At 55.4% G+C, this 13894-nt stretch overlaps 1 protein-coding gene across 4 annotated transcripts in view; it reads right to left on the bottom strand.

Moving 5' to 3' along the window:
• Positions 1-21: 21 nt before the first annotated feature.
• Positions 22-13894, bottom strand: part of SCMH1 (sex comb on midleg homolog 1 (Drosophila)) — a 51988-nt gene continuing 38115 nt past the window's right edge. For 2 of the 4 annotated variants that reach the window (XM_017830555.1, XM_017830556.1), the window contains 4 exons: positions 10816-10947; positions 5066-5266; positions 3922-4064; positions 22-2087 (listed from right to left, as the gene is read on the bottom strand). In XM_017830555.1, coding sequence (XP_017686044.1) covers positions 1962-2087; positions 3922-4064; positions 5066-5266; positions 10816-10947 — 602 coding nt within the window. In that variant the 3' untranslated portion in view covers positions 22-1961. Of the gene's footprint in view, positions 2088-3921; positions 4065-4865; positions 5267-10815; positions 10948-13894 lie in introns of all 4 variants that reach the window. The other 2 variants (XR_001877333.1, XM_017830557.1) reach the window with 2 other exon arrangements.

Raw genomic sequence — 13894 nt, 5'->3', positions numbered from 1 at the left:
CAGTGCACAAACAGCGGGGAGGAACTTGGTATCCTTTTATTTATAAACAGATCAACGTAAAATAAGTGCAGAGGAAAGCACTGGCTGACCCTGCCAGGCCCTGGGTGCAGCGGGACCAGTGCGGGTCACACCGAGGGGTGTCCCAGGCCCAGCACGGGCTACGCTCTGTGACAAAAAGCCTTTTGCCTTCTCATTACTTTGGGCGTTGGGGTATTTTTTTATTTATTTATTTTTTTTTTTTTTGCAACTTTGCCCCTTAGGGGTAAACCTGACCCAGTGCAAGAGCCTGGAGGGTTGGTCACCGCGGGGGCCCGTCCTGCTGCTGGCCAGGGCCCTCGAGGCTGGCGGGGGGTGCTGAGCCGTGGCTCTGGATGCAGAGGGTGAGCTGAGGGCAGGAGGAGGAAGTGCTCGGAGTGGAGATCCCGTCCCAGCCCTTTGGTCACTGCAGGGGAGCGTGGCACGGGCGGGTCTGTGCTGGGGGTGTGTGGGGACACAGCGGGGTCAGCCCCCGCCTGCCCCACCAGCCCTGCCCCGGCTCGGCCTGCTCAGGGGTCTGGGCAGCCCCTGCCCCACAGGCAGCCCCGAGCTGGCACTGCTGCCCCGGGGACACGGCGCTGGCACAGCCGGTGGCCTCCACACTCCTCGTGCAGCTGCAGGAACGTGTCTGGGACCGCGGGAACCGCTCAAGTGCCATCAAAAATAAATACATTAAACTGCCTGAGACCAACAGGGGCCCCGGGCAGGACAAAGCCCTCACAGGAAGAGCAACATCGGGACGGGTCACCACCCCGGGATCCTCTGGGCAGACCCAACACCCTCTCACACGCTGAGCTGGGACGGACCAAAACTCTAGAGGAGCGGGAGTGCCCCTGGGAAGACAAACCTTGGCAGCTCTGGCTAAAAATCACCAAGAGTTGCGAGTTCAACACAGGTAGAAAAATCATCTCATCGTTTTAAACACACAACTCCTTAGTAAAAAAAAAAAATTCCAAAAGAGAAAATTAAAAAAAAAATAAAAGGCGAGAAGTATCAACCGAGTCCTGCAGCATCCAGGCAGCCTCCAACACGTGCCAGGGGCACCCAGCCCTGCTCCTTGGCTCTCCCAGCTCACTCCACGCTCCCAGCCAGTGCCGTGTGGCCTTTCCAGTCTGGAATAAATATGAAAGCTTCCATCCCTGGCCTGGCGTGCCCAGCTGGAGCCGGGTCTGAAGCCAGGGGCAGGTAGAGCTGAGGGGGGTGAGTGGCCCCCGGGCTCCCCCCGGTGTGGAAGGCGGGGCCGGGGCGGGGGATGCTCCGAGCTCACCGTGGTGCCGCAGGGCACAGTCGGGGCACGGCCCCGCTGCAGCGCCCCCAGTGCCTGCCCCGAGCAGGCGAGAGGGAGGAGGTGGTGCCAGTGCCCAGTCCCCACAGACTGCCCAGAGCTGCTGCTCCATCCCGGGGAAGCAGGACCAGGAGCCCACGAAGGAGTGCTGGGAGAGACCCTCTGCTTCCAACAGGGGACCCACGGCTCGAGTCTGGCGTGAAGCCCAACTGTGCCGGGCTCCTCCCGCTGGGGGCGGGGGCAGCGGGACCCGGGGAGGGCCGGGCTATCGGCGAGGTGTCCGTCTGTCCCCTGGGGGGGCCGGGCTATCGGCGAGGTGTCCGTCTGTCCCCTGGGGGGGCCGGGCTATCGGCGAGGTGTCCGTCTGTCCCCTGGGGGGGCCGGGCTATCGGCGAGGTGTCCGTCTGTCCCCTGGGGGGGCCGGGCTATCGGCGAGGTGTCCGTCTGTCCCCTGGGGGGGCCGGGCTATCGGCGAGGTGTCCGTCTGTCCCCTGGGGGGGGGTGGGCTATCGGCGAGGTGTCCGTCTGTCTGTCTGTCTGCGGTGTAAATGGGGTGTGTGCATGCGAACCTGTCGGCAGGTGAGCGCGGGTGGGGGTGGCCAGGAGCGGAGCTTCCAGGATCTGTCCTGCCAATGTCCTCTCAGAACTTGCCTTGCTTTAGCTTGTCGATGTGGTAAGTGAGCTTCAGGGCTGGCCCCAGCTTCAGCCCCATGTACTTCATCATCATGTCGCTCCGAAGCAGGAGCAGGGCCTTCCCGTCGATCTCCTGCAAGGGGGAACCAACAGCGCTTGTGACGCCCCTGGAAGCCCCTCCCTGCTCGCTGCGGCAGCGGGGCTGGGTGTCAGCCCTGCTCAGCAGCATCCCAGCAGGGACATCTCAGCATGGACAGCACTGCATCCACCCTGCTCCAGCACAGGCCTCAGCCCCAGACCCCACGTGCAGCAGGGAATCTGCTGGGTGATCAACATCCAGGAGCATTGGCCAGAGGGGCAGCAAATCCTGAAGGGAGGTGGGGAGGGAGGAAAAAGGAGGTTTTGCTGACAGGGGAATGATGGAGGCAGGGGAGCAGTGGCTCGTTCCAGGGCACTGTCACCCCAGCACAGGAGCAATTGTGACAACAGCCCTGCCATGACACACAGCTCTGAGTCACGGATGGAGATGGAGGTGAAGGAACAGACCCTGAAACTCAAAGTCTGCGCTCTGTGACTGGATATTATGAAAACATTTCTTCCCTGAAAGGGTGGTCAGGTACTGGCACAGCTGCCCAGGGCAGTGGTGAAATCACCATCCCTGAAAGTGTTCAAAACCCTGTGGATGTGGCACTTGGGGACATGGTTTAGTGGTGACCTTGGCAGGGCTGGGGTCTTATTGGACTCTATGAGCTCAGAGGCTCTTCCAACCTGAATGATTCTGGGTTTCTGTTCTGTGTTTCTGGAGTTCACAGCACAGTCCCAGCCACTGGCAGAGAGTGGTGAAGCTCCTCATCCCCAGCAGGGCTGATTCCAACACAGCAGCTTCCAAAGCAGCTGATGCTTTACAGCACAGTCCAGGTGTGTCCCACCTGAGGCTCAGGAAGGGATGGATCATGAGCTCAGAATAACCAGAGAACAGCTCTGTCCTTGGCATCTGCAAGTGGAAGTCTCCCAGTCCTTTTCAGTGCTCCTTTCCATCACCCAGTCCAGGCTGGGGCCAGAGCTTTGCACTGGACAGTTTTCCACGAAAAAATGTTAATGGACTTATAAAAGAAAAATAAAAATCACCACCTCAAACAACAGAATGTCCTGCCCTATGTCAATGCCCAGTTAGGTTTCAGCCTGATGAGATCTCCAGGGATCTCCAGTACCAGGTTTGATCTGGTTTTCCCTTCTGCAGATAAAAGCAAGGTTCTCCCCAGGACTTCCAATCCAGGGCACTTCCCACCCTTGGCAGCTTTTGCATAATTAAAACAAACATTTTTCAATTACTGGTGGTTCTAAAATAGAGCTAATTAAAAAAGGGAGTGTTGTGTCAGCACAGCCCAGAGCAGGATGCAGCGCTGGGTGTTTGCTCCCAGGGCTCTTCCGACTTCCCAAGCAGCACCAGATAGAACATGGACTCAATCAAAATGCAGAGGGAAGACAGTTCTGGCAGGAATCAGGACATGGAGCTGCCAAACCTCTTGTAGCTTTAATGGTACAAACTCCATGCTGTGTCTGCAGCTGTTCTACACTTACAGATGTGCACAAGGAGCAGAGCCTTAGGGGACTCCCTGCTATAGGAAACGGAGTTGAGCAGCGATGCACTCCATGAATCCCACTTGGAATGTGCTTCTTGACAGGAGAAATTTGCCATGAGGTGAGTATTAGGCTCCAGGGTGAGCAGGGTTTGTGTTTTCAGCACTGGGATTCAAAGCTGCCAGGTCTGCCCCTGAAGGGGTCTGAGTGAGGATCCCAATCCCGGACAGGGGATGAGCAGGATTTATGAGGATATTTTTATTAAGCACAGAACTCCAGCTGGTCCAAAGTGCTGCCATTTTCTGACTCTCCTGCATTTTCCTTGTGTGCTGATTTGCCCTCCCCCTGTGACACACACGTGTTTGCCCACAGCCAGAGGCACTCACGTGCTTTCGGAAGAGGTCGGCGTGGGGGCCCAGCTGCGGGTCGGACTCGCGGATGAACTGCATCACCTCCTCCACCGACCAGGACGAGGGGTCGCGGCCGCTCAGCCGGGACACGTCCCGGGGGCCCAGGTACCTGTCGGAGCCTGCGGGTGCAGACAGGGCTGTTATTCCAGTGGCCCACAGTTACTGACCCTCAACCTACCACTCAGCCTCCTCTCCCACAGCAAGGGCAGAGACACAGCAAGGATCACATCCCAGTCAGGCCCCACATCCTTGCAGCGCAGGTCTGGCACAGAAGCCTTATTCCCTCTCCTTTTCAGGGCAGCCTTCTATACTGAGCCCTTTTCCTCTCTCTCAACCCCAATTTCCCCTTGTTTGCCCCCCCATTCTCACTCCTCCTTGCCTATCAGCTGACAGCTCCCACCTCTGCAGAACACCCTCCCCACTCCCACGTCTCTCCTCACACACCTTTAGCACATTTAACACAGCAAAGCTGGTTTATGTTTTCATTTTCTGACAGGTTGAGCCCACAGGTGACATCCTGTGGTCCCGAAGCATGGCCCGAGCTGACACAAGTCCTGTTCCCAGCGTTCTGGCATCGGCACAGCCCCTTGTCCCAGCTCTGCCCTCACACGCAGGTGGGGGGAGGCACCAGCAGCCTGAGCTTTTGAGAGGCTTTTATTGACACCATGCACCCAAAATCACACTTTTTGCAACCTGATATGCTGATGTGCTGTACTGACCAGCTCAGCTCTCCTGCCCCTCTCCCTCCACACAGACAAGCGCTGTTCACACATCCCACCCTCCCAGCCTCCCCCTCAGCTCCAGCCTCTCCAGGCAGCTCTCGACTCCCCGGCCATTCCCGATCCATCCTCACGGACCCAGATGCCCATCTGTCACTTGGACACAGTTCAACTCCTGCCTGCTCCTTCCTCTCCACTGACCTCCAGGTCCCCCCGGTCACCAGCCACAGGAGCAGTGTCACTGTCCACACTGCCACTCGCCCAGGTGCCACCACACCTCACAGAGCTGGGGGGCTGTGCAGAGCCCAGGCTGGTACTTGCTGAAGTCAGGAAGGTGTAACTGCAATTAGGAAGGCCCTCTATTGCCACTGTGCAGCTGCAGGGCTGTTCTGAGCTCTTACCCCCAGAGCTAGGCCTGCGCAGGGCAGAGGTGCCCTGGCTGAGGCTCGAGGGTTGGTGCAGGTGCCTGTATCCTGGTAGGCGACAGTCTCTGGAGCTCCTGCTGTGGCTGGAGGAATTGACAGAGTTCAAGGCAGAGTCCATAGGGTCCAGGCGAGGCTCCAAGGGCCCTGGGAGGCCATCTCCCAGGACAAAGGTTTCACCTGGAACGCACCAAGCTGCAGTCAGTGCACCCGAACCCCACGGCCCAACGCTCCTGCTCGGGGGCAGAACTGCAGCACTCACTGGCTCTGACCCCTCTCACTGGTCTCCTCCACAGCACAGGGATCAAACCAGGCACTGCCTGGTGTTCACCTGGCAAACGCCAGTCCAACTAGTGGGCAGTGACAATGGTTGGTGCCCAGACTGAGGCAGCAGCTCCTCTGCTCGTGCCACCACCAGCTCGGGCCCAGCCCGGTGCCCTGATGGCCCTGGACCCCTCTGTGGCAGGGCAGGCCTGCGCCATCTGGATGCCAACAGACACAGGACTCACACATAGCCCTGAGCAGGGAGGGAAGGGGAGGTTCCCTGGGGGATCACACACTGCACACCCTCAGCATCAGCGTGCAAGGGACTGGCCCCAGCGGTTGGGATTGGGGTGTGGGACACGCGGGATCCCGGAGGGCAGCACCACATGCAGGGCAGGAGGGGCTGCACTGTCATGGCCAGGCAATGCTCCCATGCCATGCTGGTCCTCCAGCCCCAAAAGCAACATGCTGGTGACCAGCTGCTCATCCCTCCTGACCTCCTGCCCTTTTCCAGCCTAACCACGTCGGAGACCAATTCCCTGTGCCCAGGAGGGACTGGGCTGAGGGTCCTCCCCAGGCAGGGTCCCAGGGCAACAGCAGCTTCCTCACCTTCCTCACCATTGAATTTCCAGCTGTTGGTGGCACTATTGGGATGGAAAGGCTGAGGAGACTATCCAGGGTTGTATCTGAGCCAGCAAGACCTGGCTCTGCTGTTACACTGTGACAGCATCACCTCAGGGCCTCGTGTCTGTAGGTTTTACTATGGCACAACCAAGTCTCAGCCCACGTGGCCCTTGAGCCTCCTGAGTCATCCTTCAAATACCTGCATTCTTTCCTAGGAATTACCTGGCAAGTTCCTGCACCGAGGAGGAAAGCAGCTCCCACACTGAGGGGCAGGGCCAGCGCACTCTGGGGCCAGCACCCCTGGCCAAGGCTGGGGCTGGGGCTGCAGCTCCCCTACCAGGGTCTGCAGAGCCCCTGAGAGCAGCTCACAGCCCTGAGCTGCTGCCACTCCAACACACAGCAGGTGACAAGGGGCAAGAAACCTGAGCCACTGCTCTGGCCAGGCCCTGGGTTTGCTCCCTGGGGCTTCCCAGACCACAGGAGCAGCAGGTGAGAAGCCAGCACAGCAAAGCTGTGCTGAGCTGGGTTGGTGGTGAGGGTGCAGAGTCGATACTGCAGCCTGCGAGACCCAAAAGCTGTTGAGATTTTCCCAAATTCCCTTCTGACATGGTAGTGCCAGGCTCCAGTGAAGGGAGGTGCAGAGCCTGAGCCTAACCCTGAGTGCTGCTGACACAGGGTCCCACCCGACTGGAGAAGCCTCTCCTGAAGGTACCTTATTTGCTGTGGTTTCTATGAACTATGGGACTGTTCTGTGAGCTGGGGTCCTCTGGTCTCAGTGTTCTGCTGTCTGTGTTTGAGTAGAGATCCCAGAGCCAGTTCAGCTGGAAATACCCAGCCCTGACCTTCCAGAGCTTCAGCTCATAAGGCTATGGATTGGGAACCCTCTTGTCTGGCTGTTGGCCAGTTTGGTGAGGCCAACGGGAGATTATCACCTGGGTAACTGCTGTTTTTCCACCTCGGGGGCTTTGTCACTCTGCACTTGAGGCACTGCTGCCTTTTTTTGCTTTTAGGTCTCTGGGACATGCCTAAAAACAGCAGCACAGCCCTGCAGTCTCACTAGAAACTGCTGGTGGTAAGACTGTACCCCCCTCCAGTGACCCGTCCTGTGTCACTCACTTCCCACATGGGCAGGTGTGTTCTCACCTGCTCTCAGTGCATAAAGGGTGGTTTTCTGACTCATGGCTTTTCCCGAATAACTGTGAACCCCTCCTGCACTCCCAGCATCCCATTTCAGCTCCAGGCTGGACACAAAGCCAGCACAGAGTGGCTGCTCTGGCCCTGGGGTGGGTGGAGATCCCCTGCCCAGCCAGACCCACCACTGGCTGTCCCTTACACCAGGGGGTCTCCACTGGAGCTGCTTCTGAGGAACTACACTTGGTCTCCTCTTCAACAGGACAGTTCTGCTTAAACCCCAAACGACTTCCCATTAAACATCTGGGAGAGGGTGCTGTCTGACTGCCAGGAAAGGGCAGAAGCAAGAGAGGGGGCAGTGGGCACAGCCCTGTGCACTGCCACAGGACAGGCTGTGGGCATGGAACAGCTCCATGCTGCACATCTCCAGCCTCCAAGGAAACACAGCCCCCCCCTGAGGTGACACACAGGTTCAGGAAGCCCCGGGACACTCACCCAGATGTGCTGGGTCAGGCACACGTGTTTCTAACTGCTCCCCAGGACCCCAAAGCTCTCCCCACTGTCAGCAGAAGGCCCAGCTTGGGGGGTTGGGAGAGCACATGCACAGGTTCATGTTGGTGCCATGCTGAGGATCCAAAACTCAACCCCAGAAAATACTTCACTCAACAGTCAACACACTGTTGTTATCCTGATGGGAATGTGATGCATTCTGCAAATATGTGATCCTGTTCTCACAGGAACTGTGATCACACACCCAGAGGCCATGGGTGAGGCCAGGCCTGGGGGCACCACGTTGCTTTGCCAGGAGGTGGAAGTGAAGGTACACACTGACCCCCAGGTTCCCTATCCCAGCTCAGGGCAGTGCTTGGCTGGGCTGTGAACTTTGCAGCAGAGCTGGAGGCTTCCTGGCAGGGGCAATGCAAGAGAGATTGAGGGTCTTCTTAAAAATACAAGTACACAGAGAACTGCTGAGATGAACTGACACCTCTAGGAAGGGGAGAGGGAGATGAGGCAAGAGGGCAATGATTACTGTCCCTGTGAGTCATCTGCAGCAGTAAACAACATGCTCCTGGGCATGGGCAGGGCAAGACTGTGCTCAGGCACGATCTAGGATCCTTCACCCTCCACAGCCAGCGTTGAAGGAGGGAGGAGGTGGCTGATTCTTAGGCAGATTTCCCTACACCAACTGCTAGAGTTAACTAAAGGCTGGCAGTTGGCACATTGTAGGGAAACGCACCACAATTAGTGGCGGAGAGGCAGGGAGCAGATAATTAAAGTTTAATTAAACAAATAGTGCTACAGACTCAACAGTGCCATTTTACTGCTAAAACACAGGAGTTTGGCCACAAGCACAAATCTGATTTGCACAACTACTGAACACCCACTGCTTCCAGCAAATGCTGGGCTGTGAAGGCAGGTCCCCACTGGGCTGGGACTGCAGCGTTTCAGCAAAAAGCAACACAAATGCCACTGGATGCAAGAGGAAAAACAATGTAAGAGGTGAGATCCCCTCCTCGTCTCTCTGCTTTGCCAAAGGCATGGTGAATGGGATAACCCACTGCTGCTCACAGCCTTCCATTTGGCAAACTGGGAAGTGTTCAGGGGCTGCTGTCTGTCATTCTGCTGAAGCCAGAGTTCAGCTCCATGAGAAGATGTACCTTCTTGCTCAAGAAATATTCAATATCCAAGCATTTCAGGTGCATATTCTTAAAATATATCCTCTGAAATGCAAGTATTCCTGCCTGCACTTCAGTTTCCTGGTGGAGGAGGACATATTCATTTCAGCTTTTAGCTATGGGATAAGAATGAATTTCTAGGTGGAATCTGGAACTGCACCTCGTTCCTCCCTGCTTGGACCAAGCACAGAACCAGCCCAAGCCGCTGCAGGAAGGTCTCACACTGACAGGATCACCCCCCTCACACACAGACACACTTTCTGCCCACTTGTCTGTGTTTTTCTGGAAGAGGCTGGAGTGTATTGCATCCAGACGGCACAACCCATTCAAAGGCCAAGGGATAAGTGAACAGACTTTGAAGCAGACCAATAATCAATCTTGTAGACAACCTAATGTAGATTCTTCCTTGGAATTACCCATTATGGAAGCCTTCTCTATTCACTGACAATACAGAGTGTGCAATATTCACCACCCAGCTAAGGCACCTGAACCTTTGGAGCAGACCAGCACTTCCAGAACAGGCTGAACTGTGTGTCCCACCTGCTGGGGGAGGAGGAGGGGCTGGGCCATGCTAATGGTACCTCAGTGCAGTGGCTGATGGATCAGAGGGGAATGGCAAAGAGACCAGCACGGATGTGTATTTGGAGGTGAGAAACGGGGGGCCTCAGGGAACAGTTTCTGACTTGTCAGTGTGCTGGAATAGATGAGACAGTCCCCACATATCACCTTGGGTTTCGTTTCAGCTCTGTGACAAACCTACAGTTGTTCTCACTGTAGATACTGAGGCCACCAAAAACTGTCCACCACAGAATCACAGACTGGTTTGGGTTGGAAGGGACTTTAAAGCTCATCTCATTCCACCCCCCTGCCATGGGCAGGGACACCTTCCACTAGCCCAGGTTGCTCCAAGCCCTGTCCAACCTGGCCTTGGACACTTCCAGGGATGGGGCAGCCCCAGCTTCTCTGGGCAACAGGGTGCAAGTTCAGAGCAGCTGTGCTTAGTGACAGGGTCACAGGACACAGTGATGGATGGAGACCAAAATCACCCACAGTGATGGCAGGCTGGGCACTCACACCTGGGATCAGCAACCCCAGCAGAGCCAGGGAGATGGGGATTCTAAAGGGACAGCAACAGAGCACGAAGCCATTGAACTGTGAGCCCACCCAGGAGTCTCCAGCACTTTTTCAGGGATATATTACAAAGAACTGTGATTAACACCTCGGCAGATTTCACCATCCATTAAGTAAAAGGCGTCAGTAAGATTAAATCTCCAGTCTGCATTATGGAGGGTTTGCAGTTCAGAACAAAAGTGGAAGTATTTTTACTGAAGGTTGCTCAGTTCAGGGAGTCCTCCAGCTACTTGGACCTCCTGGAAATGTCCCACCTGCACATGCAAGGGACACCTGTGGATCAGACAGCAAGGAGGACATTCCAGCAGCTGCTGTTGGGAACGTGTGGGCCCAGCACAACAGTGGTATCCCAAGGGACTCTGTGGGAAGCAGCAGCAGGATGTGAATGATCTGGCTGAGCCAGTGGAGCGCATGCCAGTGAGACCCCCCAGCTCTTTCAGGGAGGACTGTGAGGAACAAGATGAGATCCTGGCAAAGGGCAGCAGGTTCCTGGCTGTCCAGCTGCACATCAGCATCTGTACAACACACCCCAGCAAACGCTGAGGGAACAAGCCAGGGCAGACTGACTGGAGCAGCTGGGCAGTTTAAGGATGTTAACGCCATGCACGGCCACGGAAGCCAAACCACGGGTGATTAAACCCCAAATTACACGGTATGAGAGGACGACTATCAGGGTTAGAAGGAATTCCCACTGCATTCCATATGCCTTATGCATCCATGTGGGGAACCTGTCTCACCACAGAGCAGTTCCCTTCCCTCTGGAACACCAGGCACAACCCATGCCAGGGACAAACAAAGCAGCTCCCTGAAGCCATGGCTCAGTCTGGCACGGAAGAGGTGACCCTGCTGAGCCAGGACAGGGCACTGTGAACAGCCAGCTTTGGGAAGAGACGCTGTGCTCACCTTCCAAAGGGTGACGGTCATTCTTTGGTAACTTGGGGGAGAGAGGAGCAGTGTATGGAGGGGAATCTTGGGAATAGCGCTTTGTACCCCGGCCTGGTCCCTGCAGAGAGCCGTCTAACGAACTGCTTCTGTCTAGGAAAAGAGAACAAGCCCTATTTAGGAGTGGAGATGTCCTGGGAAATTCAGTCTTGCCAGAGTCCCTTGAGCTCTGCGTGCATCGCCAGCCCTGCTCAAGCTGCAACTCAGAACATCTGAGAGGGCTCAACAAGTGTTATCAGAGAAAAAGGGTGGCGAGAAACCTAACAAAGAATCTTAGCCATATTTTGCCATATTTTACCCCAAATATCACCCCTAGTTGACTTAATTCCATTTCTCCTCATTCTACCCCTTGGCTCATCCCACACAATTCCTGCTCATCCCACTGTTCACCTTTCAGATGCACGTAACACTTGGACAATTGGCAAACAACCCTGGGATGACTTACACACCCTCTGTGCCATACACAGTGCTGGATTAAACCCCACTCCAGTTTGCAATCTTCCCCCAGTGCACCCCCAGCTGTGGCTGCTGCTCCTTTCCAAGCACACCCCAAGGATGGGGCTCTCTGTGCCGCGCGGGGCACGCGGGATGTTGGGATGGGCTGGGACAGCTCCTCGCACACACAGTGTCGGTGGGTGGATGGACACAGAATGGAAGTGCCAACACTGACGGGGACAGAGCCAGGTGAGCGACACAGGGGGTGGCAGACCATGTCCCAGCTGAGGTGACCCTCCAGCTGCCCCCTGCCCACATGGGCCACTGGCTCCCAGGCCCCTTCCAGTGAGCCCCCAGCACTGCATGCTGGGCACAGAGGGGAGGAATGGCACAGACACGTGCCAGGAGCCAACACCAGCCCAGAGCAGCCCCCAGAGCTGGCACAGGGTGTGGGAGGGGGGACAGGCACGGCGGGGACCGACACCAAGGGGATGCATCACACCCAACACACGGAGGGACAGGCGGGTGGGAAGCACCAGACAGGCACAGTTGAGCTGATTAAGGTGAAACACAGTGGTAGAGAACAGGACCTGTTGTATCAATATCCTTCAGGAAAAGGAAAGACAAGCTGCTTGCCCTGGGACTCCATGTGAGTATGACCCAAAATCACTGTGACATTGTTAAAAAGACAAATTCCATCTTCAGGACAAATCCCTGTAAGAAACATTTACTGCCCAGCAGAGATGGGAACAAATGCTCTTGGTAATGTCTCTGGATATCCCTGTGTCACCCAACCTTCTTCACCCCACAGCCACAGAACCACAACACAAGGTGATACTTTGGAAAGGTTTCATCAGGTTTTGGTTTGGGCTATTTTTTTAAAGTAGTTGATGTTAAAAGTCATGCAAACACAGAAGGTCAGGCTGTAGAAGACAATTCAGCAATCAGAAGTGAGGTTGGTGTAAATTCATGAAAGGATAAACCAAAAATAGAATTTTGGTTTTAAAGGACAAATTTTAAGAAAATAAAGAAATGGAGTAACATCCAGAGCTGCACTCAGCAGATCATTGAGGCAAAAAAGAAAATACCTTCAGTTCAAAGGTGCCATAATTGTCATGAACGTGAATCATCAGAGAGAGAATAATCTGAGAGGGAAGGACCCCAAATCTCAGTGGACAAACGCTCACTTTGAGAAGGATGCCAAGAACAAGCAGGTCATTTAGTGGGATAAAAAGACCCTGCTCAGCACAGAGCTGTGCACCTCAGAGCATGGGGAGTGCAGGGAGGAAGGGAGGCTTTGAACTCATCCTGTGTTTTGAGACAGTGCAAAGGCAAAGATAGGCCTGTGCTTCAGCTACAGAAGGAACGAGCACAGGGGAACAGAGTGAGGGGACTCTGTGCACAAAGGTAAGGGTGAAGAGAAAAGGAAAGCAGGTTGTCCTTGCCTGCAGATGATGGGACAGCTGTGAGGGGCATTTCACATCCCTGACTCGGGAGCCTGGCGGGAGGAAGAGAAGCCCACCTGCCCATGCTTGCATGGTGCTGTGGGCCACCCCAAGGCCATGGGATGGACACCTTCACAGGCAGCCAGAGTCACTCACCTCATCCTGTCAGGCCAAAGTCACTCCAGGCTCCCACTCTGGGACACTGTGCCTTGCACTGATGGCACTGGCACCTCCTCCCTGGCTGCAGAGCACACCTACACACCTGGCTCAGGTGTTGCTCCATCTGGGACACCCACCTGCACTCAGTGTATTTCAAGCTGAAAGAGGGTAGATTTAGCCTGAATATCAGGAAGAAATTCTTCCCTGTGAGGGTGGGGAGGCCCTGGCACAGGTTGCCCGGAGAAGCTGTGGCTGCCCCATCCCTGGAAGTGTCCAAGGCCAGGTTGGATGGGGCCTGGAGCAACCTGGGCTAGTGGAAGGTGTCCCTGCTCATGGCAGGGGGTGGAATGAGAAGAGCTTTAATGTCCCTTTCAACCCAAACCATTCTGGGATTTACTTCCATCTGCAGCCAGGCTGAACACTGGGGCAGGGCTCAAAGGATAAAAGAAACAGGACAGGAATGAAAATGTCCACCACTGACTAAGTCAACTGAATGTTCTCAAACCAGGGACGTGAGGGCGCAGAGGAAGCCAATGATGGTGCACCTGAAACTCTGCAAACTCAGCAAATTGCAACAGAACACACTACTCAGAGTGACTGGAAACATGGTGCCAACATTTGAAACAGAAGGTGAATGATTTTGGCAACAAAATGCCCATGTGTGACCTCAGCAGCACCGCAAGGCTTGTGGCAGGCTCTGAAGGAAAGGGCAGGGAAAATCCACATGGTACATACCATGGCAGATGTCCACCAGCAGACTGACCCAACAGCTTCCCTACTATGGGGAAATCCTGATCTGTCACATGAGGGAACAGAGGTCAGTCTCATTTCCCTGGAATTCAGCAGATGTCAGGCACAGAAAGCCACTGGCTGAGACTGAGAACATGAATTACCAGAAGCCTTGTTCTATGCACAGAAATCTGATTTGAGAGGAAAGGCAGTTGGCAGCACACATGAGGCTGGGGAGCAACTGCCAATGAATCTGCTTGAAGATCATTCTT

This window comes from Lepidothrix coronata, unplaced genomic scaffold, assembly GCF_001604755.1.
Source record: "Lepidothrix coronata isolate B3197 unplaced genomic scaffold, Lepidothrix_coronata-1.0 Scaffold180, whole genome shotgun sequence".
In the NCBI taxonomy this organism is placed as follows: Eukaryota; Metazoa; Chordata; class Aves; order Passeriformes; family Pipridae; genus Lepidothrix; species Lepidothrix coronata.
This window is presented reverse-complemented; position numbering and strand designations above follow the sequence as displayed.